The following is a 23,999-nucleotide window of genomic DNA, read 5'->3' as shown; positions in this document are numbered from 1 at the left end:
CGCTTGGCTAACGTTAGCTCGGACACACAGTACGCTGACTCCAGTCATTTTAGAGCGCAGCTCTTATATGCACTCGTCCTCGCCGTAACCGAGCGATTTAACCGATGCATTCCCGCATTGTGATGATGCAAATAAATTGCAACTTCAACCTCAACTTCAACTTCAACGAGCACAATGTTTAGTTGGCTGTCGTAGGCGCGTTATGTATGTAACGCTGTATTTTACCGCAGTAATGCTCTGCATACTGTTTATCAGGTATACCGCCAAGAACTGCCCGAGTTCCTTCTTGCATAGTCGGCAAGCAAAGCGACACGCCGCAGAGTGCGGTAAACCACACACAGACTATGCACACCGGACGAAACGTGGGCCGTTTTTATCAGCATTTTGCTTTGTTGTTCGTGCGGACATGTTTCTGTCTTTAGCTGAACAAGCCTTCTTTCGTTGCTGTTGCATAGTGAGAGACGGCGACCTAACTTCCTTGTTGTCCCATATATAAGCGCAGCTCTCAAAATCGGTGTCGTTTGAAGCCTTTCTGGACATCCAGCGATAAATACCAGATTTTTTTTCAGATTCGCAAAAGAGAAGCGAGGTGAGATGTGTTTCAAATTTTTATAGTCGCAGTTGCAGGGATACGTGGGCTATGTACTGGATGCTCATATCAGACGAAGGGCGTCGAAGCAGACAAGCACGAAGCGCTCGAGTCGTGTGTTCAACTTTGTGCTTATGTTGCTGTTCGTCGAATAAGACTCGTAATTATAATTTAGGCTATGCTGAGAATTACGTGTTAAGAGGCAGTTCTTCAACATAACATTTACATCTCGTCAACAGAATCTTGATGCGAGTAATGTTGTTTCGTCATATTGCAACCTCTGCGTGGTTTCTTCAAGTACTCGCTTGGGCATTCTGTTTCTGGATAGAGTCCCAGAAATTGCATTTTGTATTTTTTGTCCAGCCGTGTGCAAAGTTTCTTTGAGCATGCGTTCAATCATGTGTATCCGTGACTAAGGACTTCAACTCAGAGTGACGTCGAATTCAGAGAACAAAAATAAAAGAAAATGATCGCTTCTCTGGCTCAGTTTATATCATGGTGTTCACGTCAGGTGGAATGTGCACTAGCTAACTGTTCGCGTGCGAAGCGTCATGATATCGAGCACGTGCTTCGAAAAAAGAAGAAAATAAATGTTGAGCGTGCTTGTGCAGCACGCGTAGAAGCGCAGAGATTTGATTAGATATTGGTATACTTTTGGATATAGAAAGAAATCGCGCTAGCTAAAAGTAGCAGTTTTCTATTGTGCATCTAACTGATACACATCACGTGCGATAATCTTCACGAGAAATGTAAGTGATGCATTGTGTTTTTGTTGTTGTTGTTTTAACTTATTTGTATATGCCATACGACAGCGTTGGTTCATCAGGCGAGGCGACGGATAAACTTTTGTTCATGGTCCCGTCTTAAAGCAGTATTGCCAGAAAGTTGGGGAAAGAGCATCGAAAATGCTCGATCAGTGTTCTGTTTTTCCTGCAGTGCTGATATGAAGATCGCCTTGATTTCCATTTTTTTCGTCGCAAGCGCTGTCCTCAGGTGAGACGCCCAGTGCAGCCGTGCACTAAACTGAACTAATCAACCCACAGTTCTCGATGATAGTCTTGAATCAAGTCGATGTGACAATGACAAGATAAACCTGCCGTGATGAAACCTTGCGGAAATAAAAATCGGCACTAGTTGACTCGGTCGGACGTTAAAAAATGCCTCAGCAACGTGTTGTTCTTCAAATATGAAGATCAACGGCTGAATCATGATGCAATATAATCAGCGTTATACTCTTAATATTGTTCGACATTTGTTAAAGAAGTGTTCCAGTTACTCAGCAAAACTTGCATGGAACGCGAATAATAGTAGCGCTGGGTTACCGCATCAAGTTTCAGCCGCTGATAGTCATACTTGAACAACGCATTATTGAGGCAAGGTTTTAACATGTGATCAAGTCTATACTTGATTGCTTGTAGCCGGCTTTTATTTCCGGTTGGCTTTCACGGTACGTTTATCTTATGTTTTCACATCGGCTTGTAGCAGCACTATTCTTGAGAAGAGCAAGTTGATTAGCGACACAAGAACCTTGCAACCCGCCAACACCGTGTTTTGCCGCCTTCCTCTCCTGTTTCTGTCATATAGGCCTCGGGGATATCGCATCATGGCGAACCAGCAAGTCCAGCGTAATATGTTAAAGTTCCGTCATATTAACTGTCCTATGGAACTCACGTAGCCATTTTTCTGGCTGATAACTAGTGCAAGAAGTAACTGAACTGGAATGCTCACAAGCTTATAATCCAATACCCCTTCCTTCAACGAGTGATAGTGATACTCCAAAACATTAAGAGTTAGGCCCTATGTTCCTCTCTCCTATGCCCGTGTTTCCCGTTTAAATGATTTAAGGTTCTTTAGGAGTTGAGCAGGATGTGTAGGATGCACTTAGAGTACTTCCTTCGAAGTACGCTTTCTTTCGAGTTTTAATTACATTAGTTCCCTAATTGCACGTTATCAAACACACCTTGGCAGCGGTAGTTCGGAGGCTGTGGCATCCGCAAAGAGAAGATTACCGCGACAGCGTTAACTGGCCCATGTCGCAAGAAAATCTGGCGTCGGCGTCCAGCGTCCGAACCACGCAGGCCCTCGTGCAACGCAAGAAACTTACTGCACTAATTGAATTTCTCAAAGTAAAATGCGTCATAAAAATCCTAAGGTACTACTTACGCACAACGTACAGAAATGATAGCGCCGCAATGTAATTTGAATATACGGAAAAGCATTATTATGCTACGCGGAGACTCAAACACATGCTCCTTTTTAGGCGATAGCGTTTTCCAGCTACCGTTTGATGTCTGTCTTAGCAGCGCGGCCTCCTCGGTTCCTTGCACACCTTCAAAAAAAAAAAAAGAAAAAGAAAAAAAACTGAATAAGAAGAACCACATAGCTCGCTTTCGTGCACAGCGTTGATCGCCAGTGTTTCCCGGCAAACATTGCGGTTACATAAGCTGCAGTTGCCGGGAAGCGTGAGAAGCACTCGGGGATTATTGAATGCTATCGCGTTTCACTCTTAAAGGCGAAGCTTAAACATCCTCCAAATTTTTCTATTTCTTCTAGCGTAGTGCGGTGCAACGCGGAGTAGCTTCGACGCATTTCATTGGTCGAGAAGACACGCGCAGGCTTTACCCTTCGATTTCAGTAGGCAGCGCATAAAGAAAAGAAATATTTTCCCGGCATCTGTGGTCTCTATACTTTCGCTCGCGACTGTACGAAACGCAAAGTTATTCTCTCCTTACCCGCTTTATTTTGACAGATCAAAGCGATTTTACTCTTAACGTATTGTCTATTTGTTCCTTCAAGATGTCTTCAAACTCGATTTGACCTTGTTTCAAAGATACACGCGAAAAAAAGGGGGGAGGAGCAAAGGAATTAAACATTATTCAAGCCCTTACTCTCATCTCGCTAATAATGTTAAATATTTTTAATCCGTAACGTGAAAATACCTTTATGCAAGAGAAGTGTGCACTCAAAGATCCTAAACAACAAAAAAAAAAGGTGTGAGGGGCACCAGCAAACGAAAGCTTTTTCAGACTGAACCGTGGCGACCGTGCGACGTTCTTTCTTGCAGCGTGTCCGCGATATGGGTTCCACGGTGTGCCGACGCAGTGTGTGACTCGTCGACGTGCGACGTGCTGAATTGTCGCTGCGGAAGGTACAGGAGCTACTGCGGTTGCTGCGACTCCTGCTACTCGGTAAGTTCACAACGCATGTAGACCGGTACGTCAAGGTTTATTCCCAACATGCACAAAGTACAGCGTTGAAGGCCACCTTGGCAAGAAAGCTGTAAGAACAGAGCTCGACGAGGCCAGGGGTTCGCTAACAGCACTTCGCCGAAAATAGAACAATGAGTGCAGTGAAGTGTTAGCTTCGTTTCGTATATTAAGCACATCAGATATTCCTGGAATATGTCCATTTCCTTGCATATAAATGTATCTACATACATTTACATATTACGGTCACGTTCAAACAGTTGAACATAGGCATAAAGGCGATACGTAAGCCCAGACACAGGCACGTTCATAAAATGTAACGGAAGCCATGACAATAATACACCATGCACATCACCGGGCGAAAGTGCCCAGACAGCTGCGCATGCTGCGAGAGCGAAGCCAGCACCACAGAGCACGCCCTGGAACACTTCGGAGCAAACATTGACGGATACGCGACCCCCACGCTATCCTAACGGAACGACATGAAGGATACCGCTTGAACATATCATGGCGTGGCTTCAAGTTTGCCACGTCCTCAGCGACCTAAGCACCCCTCCCCCCCGAAATCAATACCTCTCCATTAGGGCGTGATCAACGGTCAAGCGGTCTTCAAGACTTGCTTTCTTTCTCACCAAACCCAGTTTCTCTCTGTAAAAACTGAACTTTTGATTGATTTATTGATTGAATGAATGAATGAATGAATGAATGAATGTTTGATTTTTTGATTGATTAATTGCCTGATTGTCGTTCGTCGTCTCGATACTCTTTCCTTTCTCTTTATATGCCCTTCCACCAGTGCAGGGTATCAAATCGAACTCCTCTCTCGTTACCCTCTCTGCCTTTTCTTCATCTCACTTCCTCTCTCTCAAGGCTAGCGACGGAAAAATGCCGGTAGGGCAGATGCATTTTCTCAGGATAAAGGACTTACTGTGTAGGCAGTCTGCGTGCTTAGAAGGAATTGTGCAGCCAGTGCTATTTCGGGTAAATGATGTTAACGTGATCCCAAGCTGCTTCTTCGCTGTTGTATTTAAGGGACACTTTTTTTACCCATCTCAGTGTGTGTGATTTGCGTGCTGACACCTAAGCAACTTACCCTTTCACTATTTTCTCTCTCTCCATGTTTTCTCTCTGCGTTCGCCGCCAGTGATTGCAACCTCCCAAGGCGCGAACACTATTCTCCACCACAAACCAATAAATCAGCTTGTTCATATTTATTTCTGGCCACGTAAAGTATATATTACCCCTCTCCCCCAAGAATATATAATGAAATGTTATTTAAGATATAAATTGAGTAGTACAGCAACTAGCATTTCGAAGTGCCGAATGCAGCGTATAAAACATGATACATTGGGAATTGTGGGTTTATTCTATAGCTACGTCACATATACATATTCGATACAGGCAATGCTCTTACTGGCAGTGCTTATCGTGAGTATATGGCTTTTCGATCACGTGTACCGCTTGCTCCAATGATTGTTTGTCCTGAATTACCGACCTGACTTGCTGCGACTGCCCCTTGTTTTGTCCGACAGTGCCCCGACGAAGAATGCTTCGACCTGTACGAGGACACCTGCTCGAGGGGCTACCATTGCGTCAGGGACAGCAGCTGGCGAAGCATTCAGATCAGCGGCAGGGGACATTGCAGGATTAACCGAGGAAGGACTGTTCTGACCAACTGCTAGGCGGTGTTGTCGCGCTTGAGATGAATCGGATTGACTCTGTAGACGCAAGCTTTGTTTCTGTGGCATTTCACAGGGCCAGAGCGGTTATATGCGTCTCGTTGTATCTTAGATACTATTCTTGGAACCATGTTTGTGTTAAAGGGACCAGTTCAGAGATGCACCAAAAACAATTTTGACTTATAAAATAGTGTTCCATAAGCTTAGATTCGTTAGTTTAGCGGCAATGTGTTGATTACTATCAGACAAATTTATGACGGTCAAAATTCTATTTGATTTTTTTTTTACATTTTGCGCCGGAATCCCGGTCACCGGTGCACGCCACAGTGACGTCATGAATTTCGAAGTAGCTAGAGTGTTTTTGCGTCGGAAAAAATGTCTAAACTTGCAAAGTTCAGTGTATTGTTGCTCTGTAATACAGTCTATTTCATATTTACCGAATAAAGAGTTTGCTATAGGCCGGAGCAGGTGCCGTCAAAATACATTACGTCACGGCGAGTTGGTGCGACCACTTCGAAGTGGCGTCGCCGCCCGACTTTCATTTTTGCGCCTTTTCTGACTTACCAAGATTTTTTTTCACACGGTAGGCGATCCTTTTTGTTGCTATTTGTAGAAGTGTAATTTACTTTGAAAGCTCAAGTTGAGCTCCTCTTCAGTGTCCATTTAAAGAAGTTGACTGGTTGCTTAAACAAATTGACAACCATTCCACTGTGTGAAGAAGGAATGACAGCGAAAGCTGACGACAGCCAAAGCTCTCAAACGAAACGGGTCGGTCCGGCATTGCACTACCTTCGAGATCGGCCCACGTATGAGGAGCGCTTAACGCCTGCTTCACCTCCGCCGGGGGTCGGTCCGGCATTGCACTAACTTCGGGATCGGCCCACGTATGAAATTCAAGGGCGCGTTACAGGTTCCCGAGCCCACAGGTGTGTGTGTTATTGAGCTTGGGCCCTTTCTGCACTGTCACCAGGATCGGCCCACATGATGATTTTTTCTGTTGACGGACGCGGAAGAAACTATGGAATGTTAGTCATATACAGCTTTCGTTGTAAAGATAAATAAATACTTTGTCCAAAAGGTGACTTCGCTTCGTGGCTGCTAGACATGTTTCAGGGCTGGTATAACGACTCCCAGGTAAACGGTTGCGTGCATGCTAGCTTATTCCTGATCATGGATGAGACGTTGAGCTGCACAGTTCAACCGAACACAACGCGAACACGATCACACACATTCAAGGCGATCGTTCCCAGTTGGCGTCCTTTGCACACCTAGAACCTCCACCAGATGTCACGTTGAGCTGACAGTGCCTGTAATGTCCTTGTATATGGCTCCCGTGGACCTATGCGGGAACATTAACAGTACCCATGCAGGAACACGGCGGTTATGACGAACGGGCAGAAAGAACCAAACCGTTCATTGGGTTTGTGCAGGAAAGTCAAGCAACCTGCAAATGACAAGAAAGGTGATCGAACGACGCTGCTTGAGCCTGCGCCCTACTTGTACACGTGCCTCGTTGTACGTTCAAGAGCAGGCGGTGGAGCTCGCGTTTACTCGAGAATTATTTTTTACAGCATTCGTAGTGCACACCTGGCTGTAGCGTTCCGCAATTGAGCGCGAGGTCGCGAGCTCGATTCCCTACGTCGGCGGTCGCATTCCGATTGAGATGAAGTCCAAGAACACGCTCGTGGGGCATGGGTGCGCGTTAGAGGAAACGCCAGGCGGTCAAAATGAATCCGGAGCCCCCCATGCTACGACGTCTTTTTACATTCACTTTTCTGCCGTGCAGGGTAGCAAACCGTACTTTATCTGGTTAACCTCCCTGCCTTTCCCATGTTTTTCTTTCTCTATAGGTGAGATAGCAACTTCATTTCTTACTTTGGTGTGAAAATCTGACGCCAAGGAGCGAACAATGTCACAGCGCGTACGCGTTTCGGCGCGTTAAGCAGAAGCTATAACTGCAAGTCCGAAAAATTTGTCGAAAGTTCGAAAAATGTCTCGTTTGTCGCACTTCGCGCAGCTGAAAAATCTGCTCTTTATATATGTCGTGCCCTTCGTGTCGTCGAAATAAATCGCGATGTTCTAGCTTGATGTTAAAGCATGATAATACTGTTGACAGGCTTGTAACTGAAGCAAACAGAAAGTATAGCAGCGAACACGCGGCAGCGTATTGACAAAATACCTGTTCGCGTTGTCACCCCTCGCGTGCCCCTCTTCTGCCACTTGCCTCTTACTATAGCAGAACAGAGCGCCAAATGCCTTTAACCTCAGGCCGGCCTCTCTCAAACGAAGTTTTCTCTTATCCCCCAAACCCTACGCCTGGTTTTTCTTAACTTTAGGAGCAACTATCGGTCGACCATTAATGAAATAGATGGACTGGATTGTTGTATTGGCAGCACTAAACTGAATGAAGCACGCCAAAAAAGCATACGTAGTAGGAGGCACGAGCTCTGGATCCCGTCTATTTTACTGATGTCTTTGCGTGCGTGTTTTCTTCAGTTTGGCGCCGCCAATACAAATGTAAGATCCACCCCTATTCAATGGCACACATTACGTAGCACGTCACGGACAAGAACACGAGGAAGGGACAAGCGATACACGCACTTCCTTTTGTCCTTGTCTGTAACGTGGTATACGTAATTGGGGCCAATGGTACGTCAACAGGCCTAAATAGCAGCCTTATATTCGAACTCTGTCGACTTTGTAAAATCAAATTACAGCTATGCAATCTTGAGCTAAGCTCCGTAGTAAGTGGACTGCTATTTACCAGCAGCTGTCCTTCAACTGGTTATCGGCGAGAACTGATGTAGTTTCTTGCGAGAAACCGACCCGAGACGCGGCATCTCCGAACCCACACATGGACAATGCATGCTAGACGTTAGATGCGTCTATTCTGTTAGTTATATTTCGTGCCAGCGCGTTTCTAATTTAGTCGTGGCCCCTAGAGAAGCCGTCTTTCGTTGTCGCTATCGTAAGAGAATTCCACCTCTTTGTTTTTCGTTTCGGTCATATATAAGGCAGCTCTAAAAGACAGAATTTGAGCTTATTTTCAATTCCAAGCTAGAAAGAGCAGATTTTTCAGCTGCGCGAATGCGACAAACAAGACATTTTTCGGACTTGCCGTAATAGCTTCTGCTTAATGCGCCGAAACACGGACGCGCCTTGATATTGCTCGCTCCTTGATGTCAGATTTTCACACCAACGTAAGAAATAAAGTGGCTATCTCACTTATAGAGAAAGAAAAACACGGGAAAGGCAGGGAGGTTAACCAGATGAAGTACGGTTTTCTACCCTGCACGGGCAAAGGTGAATGTAAAGAGGAAGCGAGAAAGAAGAATGTATAAATAGGAATCGGTGAACAAAATTGAAGCGACACACGTCAATATTGCAGTCTGTCTCCCAGGCCTGTAGACGACAGGAAGCAAACTGACGGTCTGGTTGCCTTTAGCGCAGGCGTCTGTTGTGACATGTTTCTTGGTTTTGTTCTGACGGTGGCCTGCTGCGCAGTGTTTCTGCAATTCGGCACTTCATGTCACGGATATTCCATTGAGAAATGGAAGTCTCTTTGGCATCTTTTCGTAAAGGTGGCGGTGAAGAAGTCATTCCTGCTGCTACTGGAGGCTTGCAAGTGCTGCATTGACAGCATCCAGTACTTATAGTCAACTGCGAACTGCCAGCATCTGCATGCTCGTCAGTAATATCATTAACAAGCGATTTCACTGTTGCAATCACTCGCTGGTCTTGGTCTTCCTCCCGGCTTGCCGCAGGTGCAGGTGGTCGGGGCTCCTTTGTGCGCCAATCACCCTCAAAAGCCAATGGAGGTAGAAAAAGCCTCACACTTTACTTCAGAAAACAGTACCACCAAATTCCTGCCATAACCGGCTTGCTACTGTCATAATAAATTGCAATTTGTAATTAATCATGTACTGAGAACAACATAGCAAGCGACAGTTCTAAAAAATGACATTTTCAGTGTCACATGTACGGGTATGCTCCTCGCAAAGAGATTCTCGACGCGCGTTAGGTTGTTTTAGTGGAAAAAGGATTTCCAGCAGAAAAACGCTGACATATAAGGCGGGAAGGAAAGCACGCGACATACCACTTTTTCATCTCGGCATGGCTTCTTTACCCGTGCTCGTATGGGCCGTAGGGCACTAGCTAGAATGTGGTGATATAGTACTTAGATATATTTCGACTTCAGCGAGCAGGATGCTTTTTTGAGGATGTCTTCAGCATGTGCGCTCATAAAGGGCGTATTTCTGCCGCAACCATAAATTCAGAGCATAGAAAAACAAGATGCCTCTCCGGCCAGATGCAGCTTATACTGGTGAGAAGTGTACGTCTTGCACCATGTGCTATTAATTTTTTAGTTCATTTAACAGCTGAGCCAAATTTAGCTGGGACACCCTACATATATCAGCAACTGCGGGACTGATTCAGCGAAAATAGAAGTTACGTCTGCTTTTCTCCGGATAAGCAAACGTGATGTAGCTTCTATCGAAGCTCTTTTCCGGTGGGTCAGGGAAGAAAGTCTGAAACCGTCGACGTTTCACGTTCGGTCTGTGCTATCTCGGATGCCTGGTCTGTAGCGTCTAGTCCAGGTTGCTTCGCACGCAGCAGCGAACTGTAGCAGTTTTCACAGAGGGCCCGCTGGAGGTCACCTGATAAGGAATCAGCCTGCGCTGAGAAGTACCGCACTCCGTGGCGTTGCTTTTCTGCAGGGAGCAAGCTTTTAAAGCAGTAGCAGTTTCGCCCGAAAGGCGAAGCATCGATTGCGACAGCAAATTAGTAGACAGCTATACTAAGTAAGGATAGTAGTTTTATCGGCCGTACAAGCTGGTAAACATACGATTGCTGACTAAATTAGCAAGCATAGTGACACGCGCGCACAACCAAACACGAACGCACCTCACTGCACGACCACGCAAAATCGCTGTCAAAACGCTAGAGTGAGAAAGTGCGGCAGCGGGAGCGGGCGCATTGACCTTTATGCTGCCTCTCACTTCAACGAGAACTAAGCGGCGAGAACGCAGCACACACGAAGCACTCGGCGTACTCAGTCCAATGCTTCGCAGATCGCTTTCAAGATAAGGCGTGCGTGGCTGCTCCATAAGAAGCCAACGTCGGAGTAGAACACCCCCACCCCCTCTCTCGCCTCGTTGCCTTGCGCGCGACGGGAGACGGTGCGCTTCCTCCCCGCTTTCCTCCCTTGCGCGCGCGACCATCGTCGGCGCACCCTTGCACCCTTTCACTCGCACATTCAGTATACAGCGTACAGCGACGATTTTGTCGCCCTTGGACTTTACACGGAAGATCTGAATGGAATATACCGCGCTTTATGCACGCCCGGCTATATTCCCTGGATCCTAGCTATTCTATCTTACCCGCCGTGGTTGCTTAGTGGCTATGGTGTCGGGCTGCTGAGCACGACGTCGCGGGGCCAAATCCCGGCCACGGCGGCCGCATTTCGATGTGGGCGAAATGCGAAAACACCCGTGTACTTACGTAGATTTAGGTGCACGTTAAAGAACCCCAGGTGGTCCATATTATTCCCGAGTCCCCCACTACGGCGTGCCTCATAATCAGATGGTGGTTTTATCACGTGGAACCCCATAACTTATTATATGATCCTACCTTCTGTTTTCATCAAAGCTGTTCAGAAAAGACGCGACCCTTTTGTGTAAGCTATATTTGGTTCACCGTTGGCTACCCATTCTGCCTAGGGATGGCAGAGAGTGCAGCTTATGACGCTGCGGTGACGAACAAACAATATCTGATATTCTGGGCCAGTGTCAATTGTTCAATAACGATCACTTTCCATCGTGTTCAACCTGTTGGACGACCGACCTCTGTGAAAAGAAAAATAATTACACAGCATCAACGGGACTTATTCTAATATCAGCAGGCCATACAAGCGTTATTATGGTTCTTGCGATCAACCGGCTTATGTAAATGCCGACAATGGAAAGGTCCTTCATGGCTTTTTCTCTCGTTTCTTTTCTTCTTATATATATATATCGCTGTCTATCCTCTTTCCAACCACTATATACTCCAATTCAGTGCAGCGTAGCAAACCGGAAACTATCGTCTTGATGAGAAACTCTCAACCCAAAACTACCATAAAGCGCTTCCTTCACTCGAAAAGAAAAAAGTATTTGTGTTGGCGGAATCAGGACGGTGACGTTGTTGGGAGGATCGTGGTGTGAGGCGGGGGTAGAGGTGGTGCAAACGTGTTTACCATGATAATGTGCATGGCAGTCCTTTAGGGTATAGACTGGTTGATCTGTCATGGGAAGAGATTACGGTGGTGCAAAAATGAAATCTTATGATGATAGCCCGCACGAACAAAGGAAGCAAGGATGACGAGACCCACGACGAAATTCAGCCAATATTCACAAAACGTTATCTAGCCTGACTTTCTTGAAAGGGACACTAAACAGAAAAATGATTTCGCCTGCATTAGTCGATTACCCTTCTTCAATTGGTGGTGTCTAGAACCCGACGTCTATGACGTGTCTCCGGTTCTGGCAATCGCTTTCGGCGCATTCAGCCATGAAAAGCATGGCCTTTGAGATCTGCATCTGTTATCCACAGGGCGCCACCACAGGAGCGTGGATTTGCACGCAACCTATTCCAAAAACACCACTTTTACGAAGGAGCGTGCTGGTTTGTTCGGGTCGTCTTGCATTCGTTGGCAATCGCGCTGTTAATCTGTTAATATCTGTTTCTCCGCGAGAAGGCGCTTCGTAAGGGAGAATATAGGCGTAAAAAGAAAGACAACAGCTGGGCGACGCCGCCTTTAAGATCCCACACCAGCACGCCATGACGTCATGGATTTTAAAGGCCTATGCCCTGCCCTAGTTAATGTTTTATTGGTAAGGATCGATGGACTATGTTAAGTTTCCAACGAACCAAGGACGCAACACAACAAGATTTCGGGAACGTTTACTGAACCAACGTGGCCCAAGATGAGAAAATATACTTTAATATTGATGACGTCACATTAAAGTGCCGGCGTTCGGATCTCAGGGCGAAATAAAAAAAAATGAAACTTCGTCCTTTATTCCCTGCTCCAATTATCAACCTACTACGGTGAAATCAACAATAGGATCTTTAAAGAATACCTTATGAGCATAAATTGATGCATTATTTCTCATTAGTGTTTCTTTAAGGCATCGCAGCGATGCACAGAATCCATTTCCTGCAATAAATAAATAAATAAATAAATAAATAAATAAATAAATAAATAAATAAATAAATAAATAAATAAAATTTCACACATGGAAGGAGGAAGCATGAATTCGATGTAACATGAATTGCTTTGACAACGCACAATTGGCCCATGCACCCGTGTTCCACTGTCTCTGGGATATGCCTCACGCTCCTTACAAAAGGAAGGTTGCTTCAGCACCATTATGCACACACAGATAGGAACCATAATCAGGTGAAGCACATTCTGGAGCATCAGAAACCGGTTCATGTATAAGAACCTTAAACTATTATTGCGCATCATAATTAAGCAAGACCAATCACAGCGGGTTTGTACGGTGTTGCGCAGACACTGATATTGGACCATATACGCCAATGTGCCGCTGACACGGGAATCGGCCTCTACACTTTGGAGACGTGTCCTTGGCATCTATGGATGCAGGTGATGGTTTCGCGTTGCTGCGTTCAGGGGGCGTTGGGTGTGGTCGCTGCACTCTGAGGCAGTGGAAGAGAATAAACGCTGGTTGCTTGTTGGGTTTCGTTATCCGCTCAAACGCACTACAGATCGTTAATTCTTGTCGTTGCGCGATGTTGCTTGTATGACAGTGAACGTACGTTGTGTATTTCATATTCCTGCTTGTAGTTGCACGCCAGTGTGCACACTTCTCATGGCATCAGTTACATAGCGCCCGCTGGTTCCGGCAGTACAAGACTTTAAGGAGTAGCCAAAATCAGAGCAGCAGTCATTCCTTCTTTTTTTTTTACAGGAACACCACAGGAATTGCAAGTTTGATTGTTTTATTTGTAAAAGCAACACAGTTCGCATTTGTTTTTGAACACTTGGCGACCTTGCCCGGTCATTGTCGGAATACGTGACATCAGAGGCCGCCACTTCAGAAGTTTGCAGGTGATGCCTCCTCTTGTCGCTGGCTCTTAAATCGTTATCTCGCGAGCCAAAGCTTGGCCGTCACAATCGCGAACAACTAGCGAACGTACCGCACGAACCGAGAGATCGTGTCGTGTCTTTCGATCGGGCTGTGCTGTCCGTTCGCTGGTTCCTCCCGATGTTTATATTTTAGAATTTTTAATGTTTTCGTGGTTAACGATTTAGCTCGCGAAATTCAGTGATACTCAAGTGAGACCGGTTACTTAAATGAGAACATGTTTCCCCCGGCCCGATTATCGGCTTTCTTTAAAGGGGTGAACTGTCCTGGGGGAAAAATCGAGCCTTCGCCATACTAATCCCATCGCACACTGTGGGCACAACAAGAGTCTTAGAAATTTAGCCTGCCCTCGCTTTCTCCTTTTTTTTTTGCTCTCTCTAAGCCCGGGGGTCAAAGAACATTTAGGTAACCCTTGCACGCGACAAATTTACGAAGTCTGTGAGGTCCCCGTGTCGTCCTCGGGCGTGCAGCGTCCTTTCCCGCCGTGCTCGAAGCGTTTGGAAGGGTCCTCCAGAACGCAACGGTGGCCTTCGGTGCACCGGTCCAAGATCCACGAGTTGCACTGGTCACCCGGGCACTGCGGTGAAATAACTAGGTACAGTGCAGGGGGCAAAAGCTCGTCCAGACGCCACACAACAGTGCGTCCTGTCGTCGATGTCATTCCGACATTTCTCGCCATCTAAAGGCTAAGCTCTCGCGTTCCCTCATACTCCTAGTCTTGCTTGTTAGCCTCTTTTCTTAATTCGTCAGTGGCATACTGTACGTGAAAATGCAAGAACAGAAGAGTATAAAACAAAGTTCTACACTTACAGCATACAGGTACCCAATATCCCAATTAAAGCAGGGGTTGTCTTAATGAAAATTGCAAATTTATTTGACAACACTTGTTTACAAAGTGCCTTCGTTGCACCGAATTTCCCTAAAGTTCATTTTAACGCCTCTGCAATGCCATCAGGTGAATGTAGGCATCTAAATAAATAAATAAATAAATAAATAAATAAATAAATAAATAAATTTAATCGATTCACTATATTGTTTATACGGCACAATGGCGTAATTTTTCTTGTTTCAAGAGAGAGAAAGGATGCATAGAAAGGCAGGCAGGTTAATGAGAGGCAGTTCCGGCTGGCTACCCTTCACGGGGGAAAGGAGTAAAGGCATAATAACAGAAAGGCAGCGGAAGGAGAAGAGAGAGAGAGAAAGAGAGACGAGCACAAACAAATCGCGTACACCATAGAGCGGCAGGGGGCGGCATTTTCTTGTTTCAAGCTCCACACCAAGGTGAGTGGGAGTCCTTGGGAGCACTCGTTTCTGACAACAAGCCTGCAGAAGTCTCTCACGGCAACCTGCGACTGTTTGCTGTTTGTCACAACTGCTTTGATTGCCTTTGACCTGCTTGTGCTTATCAATCATGTCAGCCGGATATCGCGACAGTTATCGCCAAGAGTTTCACAACCACACCGCTGCAGCAAAGCATGCCGGTGTTTGTGATCCTCAGAGGACTCAAGGGCAACTGGAGTCGTTAACACGTACTTCCATCACAGAATTCATCTTTTTGCTTCTTATTTTACCTTGACGAGCTAGCTTATCGCTTGATATGCAAGTTGAAAGGGTTGAAAAAAAAAAAGAAATCGGCAGTCCAGGGAGCGCGGTCGACTAGACGTTGCCGCCACCCTACGTCTTTTTTTTTTTTACTGAAAGAGAACTTGCTGACAAAAATTCACAGTGCAGCTAGCCTCCATATGTTGTTCAAGGTTACCCTGAATCCGAAAAGCGGAGGTTGTGCTCGTGACGTCAGCGGTGCTGATGCGCATGCGCTCTGAAACGCAGCGAAGTCAGTTTATCGAAGGCATCGCACCTTGTAGCAGATGTCGCAGCAACCGCAGTGGTCCTTGTACGTTCCGCAGGCGCACTCCACGGGTGGGCAGCTTTCTGCAGTGCACGTGACCGCGGCGCAGTTCGGAACAGACGTAGCCGTGACGCTGCGGGTTGCACGCAAGAGAAACGGCGTAAGAAAAGTCATGAAACGTCAAGACATCCTGGTCATCTCATTTCACTTCTGTGGACGTACTCTTTAAAAGTGCGATGCCATCATAAGGCATTCTTTGTTCGTTGCGACACAGAATAAACGGAACCGATCCCGGAGGCAATGTTATGAAAGGCATTCGTGAGCGGGCCTGAGCGTCTTCGACCTCGAGTAGTTCTTTAAATCCGTTATATCCCTCTGTATTTTTGCAAAGGTTTTGATGCGGTTTGTAAGGCGGCACGATCCTGGATGCCATGTAATCGAAGGTTTCAATTAGTCAATCCGGATAGTGCTATCGCATTGCAGTTGCTTGTATATATAGCGTGAAGAATTGTGAGGTTCTCCAATTTTTGTGCAACCACCTTTCTTGGAAACATTGTCTTCTTCTAAGTGTTAAACTAGAGGAGTGATCAAATACAAATTTACAAATTTAAGGGGTACAAAACTCACCTAACCGGAACCGCGATTCGGCCTGCGCGTGGAGGCGGGGAGTCTGAAAACGTCACATTATCGAAGCCTTATATGCGAAGCAGGGTGCCTCTTCTAACCCCTTTATGGACAAGTCCCCACTTCGTTAAAATTCGTGTGATCGTTTTCTTTTTCTTTTCGACTTCGAATAGACCTGATAAACATAATAAACAGAGACTGCAACACTTCGGAGAAATCGCGCATTATTTCGAAATGACACGCCATTCTACGCGCATGAATCTCACTCACCTGAGACTCGCCACTGCGATGAACAAGAGTGCGACCAGGGCAGCCTTCATCCTGAACCTGCAAAGAACCGTTTCATCTTTCGATTTATCTTTGTCGTTTCCCGATAACCTAAATATAACGTTACAGAGATGACTTCACAAGGGTGCTTTATCATAAATTGCATATCAGTTTGCTTACTTCTCATTCAAAGGTAACAAAGAATAAGAACATAATCGGCGTGTTGCGGGAGTTTTTGCTTGCTCACGACTCCTTGGTGCCTTCCTTCATAAACCCACGGGACGCATCATTTAAGCGTTTTATCTAGTGGTAGTATGCGTGAGTTGCCTAGTGTGGTTAGGCCCAGCATTGCAGTACCTAAGCACACTATGAAACTTACTGATGCCCCCACTTTAAATTCTTACATATTGTCTAGGCACGTTTTCACACGCCTTGCACCCCGAACTCACACGCCTGCCAAGAAACACTCGTACGACAGGCACAAACGAACACACTGCCAGCTCCTGCGTGACTTCAATTTTTGCATAACCATACCGCCGACGACCCAGCTCTATACATCCACTGTGGGGGCCATTCGAGCCCCTTCGATATCTTATATAAACGTGTCCACCGGAACGTCTGCCCCCACTCCTTTCTTCTACTTACTTACCCTCCCACCTCATCCAGGGTGGCTGAGTACAGCCGCCAGCTATCAGGACCAGTGCTGTATGGCTACATGCGTTGAAGTAGTGCCTCGACACGCGATCAGAAAGGGAGGGCGTATCTTCTAAGTGTCCGCATAGTGATAAGTCCATTTCATCGTTAACATGAGAGCCCCAGGCAGTGGAATTCTTGCAGAAGTCGGCCGCGGTGCTGCAGTTGAGCAGGGCAGGCCAGCAGGAGGTGCTCCAGAGTCTCTGGTTCACCTCAGGAGGCACAGGCTGGCGAGGTGGGTTTCCCAAGGTGGTGCCGGCGGGCTGTCGTCCAGTAGCAGCCAACTCGCAGTCTGAGCAGCAACGAGGCATCCCGTCTTGGGAGGCCGTGCTGTGGAAGAGGCCGTGGAGGCCGGCCCAGGGATCCCGGTTTGTCCGGGTGGCAGGCGATGATGTGCCGGCGCAGCCTGTTTCTGGGGCTCCCATGTTCACGACAGGAAGATATCCTCTTCCCCTGTCGTAATCAGCTACCAGGCTTTCTAAGTGTCGTCGAGTACCTCGACTCGTCGGGGCTCTCGGCGAGACTACAGCACATTTCTACGAAGACGGATGGCCTAACGGCCATCCCACCGCCTCGGGCTTCCTGATTCGCCATTACTTCGTTTCTACTGGGCCACCTACTATACGGTCTACCTCCAGCCTACTCCTGCGGTCGAACCGACTGGCCCCTCCCTGCCGGGCTGCTCTGATGCTGCTAGGACGACCCTCTACCTTTCACCCTCCTACCCTCTCTCTCTTTTAAACGCATCTCCACCACCCTGCTGGCGCTGAGCCGTGCTCCCGCAGGGGCTGCAGAAAATAGTGCTGTCTTTCCTCCTTCCCCACAGAACCACTTCTCTCCATTTCATCGTTTGCTGAAGTGCTCATTGGCTGGGGACGCGTGTACCCGTGTACCCCAGTCAAGCCATAGACATGTTTAATAGGTGGACACTTACTGAATACTCCCCTAGGTCAGGAGTGGCCTCGAAATTGAACTTTAGACTGCCGCACCACGTCGGGCCAAGCGGAAACAAGGGGGGGGGGGATCAAACGGATGGGAAAAATTAAGTACTTATCGCACTGTCTTTCGCCTAAACGCTTTATTTTCGTTTACCGTTTTCATTCTATGCGGCCGTTTGAAATAGGGTAACCAAGAATATTGACAACTGCATTCCTTAATGCTTTGTCAGCTTGCGAGACAGTTATTTCAGCGAATTACAATCTAGCAAACTTCAGAGGAGTATCCACGCGATAAATGCGCCTATAGCAAGAAGGAAACTAAAAAAGAACGCTGAGAAGAAAACAAGAAAGACTGGATACGTTAAAGATGACGGTAAACACAGCTGACGTTAGGCTCGTCGTAGTAAGCGGCCGTCTTATTCGAAATTCTAGGCAAACCACACTGGGCTCCTTACCGTAAATGTGAGGTATACTGCAACCTAGTATTCCTGTGTCCGCTGCAGCAGAAGGCTGTGCTTGGCTCAGGTTAGTGCGGGCTGCCTGGATATGGGCGCGCTTTTATATCTGTCCGATTCCGCTGAGGGCAGCTACTTACAAAACCAACAACAAGCGTTGCGAGCGAAGACGCCAGCTTTCTTTTTGGACGTCTTCCAAGCGCTACTACAAATTTCATGACCTTCCCGCTTGACGAGGTCAAGGAGAGCTCGAAATAGGATCAGAGGTTATGGCGTAATTTGACGCATCTGTTTGCTCTCGGTGCGCACGTGTCAGTTGAGGAAACAGAAGCCGCTTGTTTGCCGAGTTGAAATAAAACGAAGAGCCAATCTAGCAGCTTTCGTGTGGCAATTCCGAAGGAGTAAGCGGATTTATGTGGTGGCGTTAGAGAGCGCCTTGCCAAGGCCGCCATGCTCTTTGAATCTGTTATGGTCAAGACCTAGACATGGAGTAATCGTTAAGCTGGCGACCACGCGCACGTGATTTGAAGTGTATAACTTAGTCCAGGGTTCGACGGAACACCGTCTGGCGAGGAGTGTACATTTTCCTCTTGACAGCAAACAAGCAATCGCCAAAGCTTGAAAGAAAAACAGAGTTTATGACGTTTCGAGCCCCTTACGCGTCTCATCTTCGCATAAAAGCGAGTTAAGTTGCATGGGCCGCGCCTTATATACGTGGTAGATGGCGCAGCGATCTGGTGTATATTTCTGGTAGATTTACACGCGTCCGATTCAGTGTAAGAGGCGTCGACTGGATTAATAATGATTCCAAAGGAAGGCGGGCCGATAGTTATTATTCCGCGTCGATGACAGTCGCTGAATTCCAATCAGTGTTGTAACTCGTGTTAAGGTGATGTTCAGCTAGAGCGTTGGCGGTGGTGCCTCCCTTAGCTACATAATTTCGGTGCTGTTTGATACGTCGTCTGAAGTTGCCTGTTTCTCCGATGTACGATGCGCTGCAGTTTTGTCAAGGTATGTTATATATCACACCAGGATGGCGTTCCCGTTCCAGTGGGTCTTTCACGCGGACCAGTTGGCTTCTTAATTTATACGGTGGCACGTGTGCGACTTGTATGTCATAATTCTTGAAAATTCTTGCCAGAGTTTCGCTTATGCCAGGAGCATAGGGAATGGGTGCAGTTTTAATACGATGAGTCGGTTTGGTTCTGGGAGGCTTTGGGAGCGGCGTTCCTGCTGACGTAGAAGTGGACGAGGGTAGCCATCACCAGCGAGATCATTTTTTAAATTTTTTTTTAATTCCCGCCGTCGTGCGGACTCGTCTGAGCAAAGACGCTTGAACAAAAAGACGCCACAGAGTGTTTGTAACCCTTAGGATGCATCGAGGCAAAGCTGAGATACTTGCACGAATGCGTGGGCTTCCTACGTATACAGTTGTGGAGCAGCCTCCGGGAGAGCGTTGTACAAGGACGTCGAGGAAGGCAATTCGTTCGTCGCTTTCTTCTTCAACCGTGAATCCGGTAGACCGTTCAATAGCGTTCAGGTGGTCCAGAAACGGTTTCACTTCTGACCGGCGGATCACGCAGAAACAGAGTTTTTGGAGTACGCGCGAAGGTAGCCAAAGCTTTGCTCTCGATGAATTCCAAGGCCAGGTTTGCACGGCATAGGGTGCACGGCAAAGTATTAATTGGAGAGCATGATGATGATGATGATGATGATCACCTTAATCTCTTTGGCACATAGCCACTCACGGGGATTGGCCAAGAGTAGAACACATCTTACATATGTGGTATGTGTAGAAACAAAAACAACAGCAGCAACAGCGAATACAACGAAAAAAAACAACAATAACAACGTGAACAACGACGACGATGAGTGAGCTTTTCGTATACAAAAGCAATTGGACCCATTAAATGTTCGGCTACGCGAGGAGGTTTTATTAAATTCCTCTGTTCCAGTAACTCAAATTGAAGTTGATATTTTTCCAAACGATGCCAAACGTTTGCTGTGTCAATACCTGAATGGTATTTTGGAAGACCACCTTACACACGTTGATACAAAGACCGTGATGGCGACTGATGCTTCTGTCTGTAAAGAGAGGGCAGGTGTGGAGCATCGTATCACCATGTATAAATTGGCCTTTCTTCAATAGACTACCTGACGCCACGCCTATCTTTCTGACTGAATTATTGACAATTGTTTTAGCTTTACGCAAATTGTCATAATCTCTGTCATCTGACATAATTTTAACCGATTGTTTGTCTGTCTGTTCTTCACTAACCATGTCCAATTTGTCAAATACCGTAGACACAGTGCATTCTTTCATCCCAAGGCATTTACGTCTCGTTCATTTAGTGTGGGCACCAGACCACAGAGGTTTAGCCTTAAATGAATGTGCGAATGCACATGCAGTCGCATCCCACGATATTCCCGTAATTCCCATCTTACTAATGTCGGCTTGCGTCACTACGGCGCGATTAAGAAAATACGTTTCTAGGAATAACTACGCCCAATCATCATTGACAGCATCTGTTTTCCCTCATCTGAATGCTTTTTGGAACAACAAATTGTGTTCCACTGGAAAACTTGGAAGTAACCATTCCGGCACTACGGTGCCGAGTCCATTGAACGTTTACCTTCACAGTTGTGGTCTGGCTATATCAACTCTCTGTCCATTATACAATGAGAGGGAATCTCTCCAACACTTCTTTTTACCGTGCCACCTGTTTAGTATACTGAGGAAACTATTTTTACCAGAACCCTTTCAATATTTGGCTTGAATTTTTACTCTACCTGTAGCTCTTTCCTTTGAGGCTATTCCATACTCGGTTACAGCCGCGGGAACGTTTGTGAAGCCCTGTGCAACTTTCTGCGCGGGTCAAAAAAGAATTCCATGCTGCACTTGTTCTTACTACTTTTTGTGCTCGCGCAATTTTTACTGCAATGTTTAGACATTTGATCATCCACATCTGTTTCAGTAGACATTTTAAGTCACATTTACAAAATAATTATTTCATTTCACCTTATTGTCATTAAAAATGATAATACCAGCCTTTTAACTGCCCGAATCATGGCCGACGCCCCAGGGTGGGTTGCGCTATTTCACTATGGAACAAGAAGGGCTTCAGCCTAACAGCAAATGAAGCAAACGCGGCTTTTTCTCTTTATGTTTAGCTCGTGGCCCTGTTGTTCGCCGCTGTCAGGTTTGTGTGCAAATATGGATACTGCGTAAGGGTGTACACAAGAAAAATACCTTTGCGCGTAATTTACTAAAACGTACTTCACCGATGCAGCTCAACTTAGTTTTCTCTTTTGCGTCCCTTTAAGCACCTTCCGGTTTTTTTCCTACATACGTTTTTCCCGCTAGTTGAAGGGATTCCGTAAACAGCATTATTGCAATCCGCAAATTAGTTTCTATTTCTCTTGTCGTGAATTGGTGCACTGTATCATCCGCATTTAGCCGAATGCACAACGCTGGCAGCCCGTCATGCGCTGAGAACGTCGCACGGTTGCAAACTTCTGCGGAAACTTGAAAGGTTTAGAAAATTTCGTGAAGAGCCCTTGGCAGAGCCTTAGGCTAGTCTAACATCTGCTTATCCTATATGGCAGAGTGACTTCACGGAAAGGCGGGGTTAAGTCTTTTCACAGCGACTAATTGTTCTTAAAGGACACTAAAGTGAAAAATGATTTCTTCTGCATCAGTAAATTACCGTTCTGGAACACCAAAGACACCACTCTTACAACGATAAGACGTTTGGTAAGACAGAAAAAGCGCAAGAACGAAATACGGGTGGCGACGCCTACTAATGTCCCCCCCACCTGGGGGCTGTGACGTCTTCGATTTTGATGGCCTCTTCTAGGGCCTACTAATTATATATAGCGGTGCAGATTGACTACATTGTGTTCTAAAGGAACCAAATATGGCAAGTTTCGGGAACCTTTATTCAGCCAACGCGGCCCAAATGCGAAAACATACTTTGGAATCCCTGACGTCACGCTGACGTACCAGCGCTGGGGTTTCGGCGCGAAATTCAAATACTGATACTTGGACCTTCATTTTCTCATCTAATAAGCAAACTATTTTTTTTAAATGACTGCCTGCACTGTTCTCAAACAATGCTTCATTAGTCTAAAGTGATTTATTATTTCGCTTTAGTGTCCCTTTAAGCAGCAAAGCTTTCTTTTTTTGCTTTTTTTGTTGAAATCGGCAACTGCTCGATCGTTCTCTAGCTTCGTTCTAATTTCTTCTTTCAGCAGATATTGTATTTCATAGTATGTACAGTGGAACTTAATTGTTTTTTGCAGACACTCATATGCACACACTCACATCAGCTAACAAGAGAGCATTCTACTTGATTGCACGAAAAGGGAATTGTCGGAGTCCTTGTGGTTTCCCCATTTTATGCAGCCGACATGAAAGATTTAATAATGGTTTCTTTGTTTTAATGGTATTAGCATTCCTCGTCTACTTCAGGCGTTTTTTAACTGTCTGTCTGTCTGTCTGTCTGTCTCTCTGTATGTCTCAGACTTTCAAACAAACTATCAAACTTTCAAACAAACTATCAAAGAAATAAAACTTTCACGTGCCTTCAACTCTGCTGCGTCTGTGGTTTAGTTTGAGAAAAAGAAAGCGTATGGACTTTTCCATCTTAGAGGGAGGGAGAGCACCATTTCCCTGGTCTGTTCTGTTGAGTACAAATAACGCGTGCTGCCACTTCTTCGGTGTTTTCTCAGCAGTCCCACGCGAGTTCGCAACAACCAAGAGGGACATTACGGTGCCACCCAGGAAGCTCTCCTTGGAAAAGTGTATAAAACAAATTGCCTAAACGTCTAGTATCCGGCAGTACCCGTAACCATCAATGGCGCCTCAATCGACGTATGTGCCTACCTTTATTCTGTGTCTCCGTCTCTGCACAATGCTTTCCCTCCAACGGTGTGTCGCGAAGCGTTGGGCGCAGAGCCGTAGTTATGAGGGAAAACAGGCGACGCCCAGTCGCACTTGCCCCACACGACTGGTCCTTGTGGTGTCGCGTCTCAACGTGAAGCTCGCAAAGCCTTAACGAGGCCAACCTACTGGTTACGGTCGTTGTTTTTTAGGTTTGCACTTCCGCCTAGTTCGTTCTTAATGGCGTGGTAAGAAAAAGGTAATTACGCCCCCCCCCCTTTTTTTTTGCGTCTTCTTCCCGGCCTTAAACTAGTTACGGAAAAGACAGGCATCTACTTGGACTCACTTTCTCTCGCCTTGGAAGCGTTGTATTCGTTAACCTCTTCTTTTCTTCTCTGTGGTATTCAGCAGTCCGTCGTCTGTGTAGCCTAGCTGCTCGCCACGGTAGCCTATTGGCCGTACGATTGCACTGCTGAGGTCGAGGTGGCGCATTCGATCCCAGCAGCGAGCGGCCACATTCCGATGGGGGCGTAAGGCAAAAGCGCTCGTCTGCCGTGCGTTGGGTTCACGTTAAAGAACCCCAAGTGGTAAACAATTAATCCGCGGTTACCCATTATGGCGTGTCTCGTAATTAGCTCGTGCAGTAGATGCTCGTCGGCGGTGTCGG

General features: G+C 46.4%; 3 protein-coding genes across 4 annotated transcripts in view; 2 read left to right on the top strand and 1 right to left on the bottom strand.

The window, feature by feature from the left end:
- Positions 1-23,999, top strand: part of LOC142589651 (lysosomal alpha-mannosidase-like) — a 157,889-nt gene that overhangs the window by 45,257 nt on the left and 88,633 nt on the right. The gene's annotated exons all lie outside the window — the stretch shown is intronic.
- Positions 550-6,405, top strand: LOC142590871 (uncharacterized). The gene is made up of 4 exons (XM_075703269.1): positions 550-589; positions 1,526-1,582; positions 3,654-3,777; positions 5,328-6,405. Exons 2-4 carry the CDS (start codon positions 1,533-1,535, stop codon positions 5,475-5,477), a joined length of 324 nt encoding a protein of 107 aa, XP_075559384.1. The 5' UTR covers positions 550-589; positions 1,526-1,532; the 3' UTR covers positions 5,478-6,405.
- Positions 13,462-23,446, bottom strand: LOC142589644 (venom protein 302-like). Of its 2 annotated transcripts, none has more exons than XM_075701172.1 (4): positions 23,336-23,446; positions 16,368-16,424; positions 15,483-15,606; positions 13,462-14,201 (listed from the first exon to the last, which is right to left on the bottom strand). In XM_075701172.1, the coding sequence occupies exons 2-4, from the start codon at positions 16,415-16,417 to the stop codon at positions 14,052-14,054; spliced, it is 324 nt and encodes a 107-aa protein (XP_075557287.1). In that variant the 5' UTR covers positions 16,418-16,424; positions 23,336-23,446; the 3' UTR covers positions 13,462-14,051. The 2 variants fall into 2 exon arrangements, with proteins under 2 accessions (XP_075557287.1, XP_075557286.1); XM_075701171.1 differs by lacking the exon at positions 23,336-23,446 and adding an exon at positions 18,451-18,591.

Source organism: Dermacentor variabilis, chromosome 8 (assembly GCF_050947875.1).
Source record: "Dermacentor variabilis isolate Ectoservices chromosome 8, ASM5094787v1, whole genome shotgun sequence".
Classification (NCBI taxonomy): domain Eukaryota; kingdom Metazoa; phylum Arthropoda; class Arachnida; order Ixodida; family Ixodidae; genus Dermacentor; species Dermacentor variabilis.
This window is presented reverse-complemented; position numbering and strand designations above follow the sequence as displayed.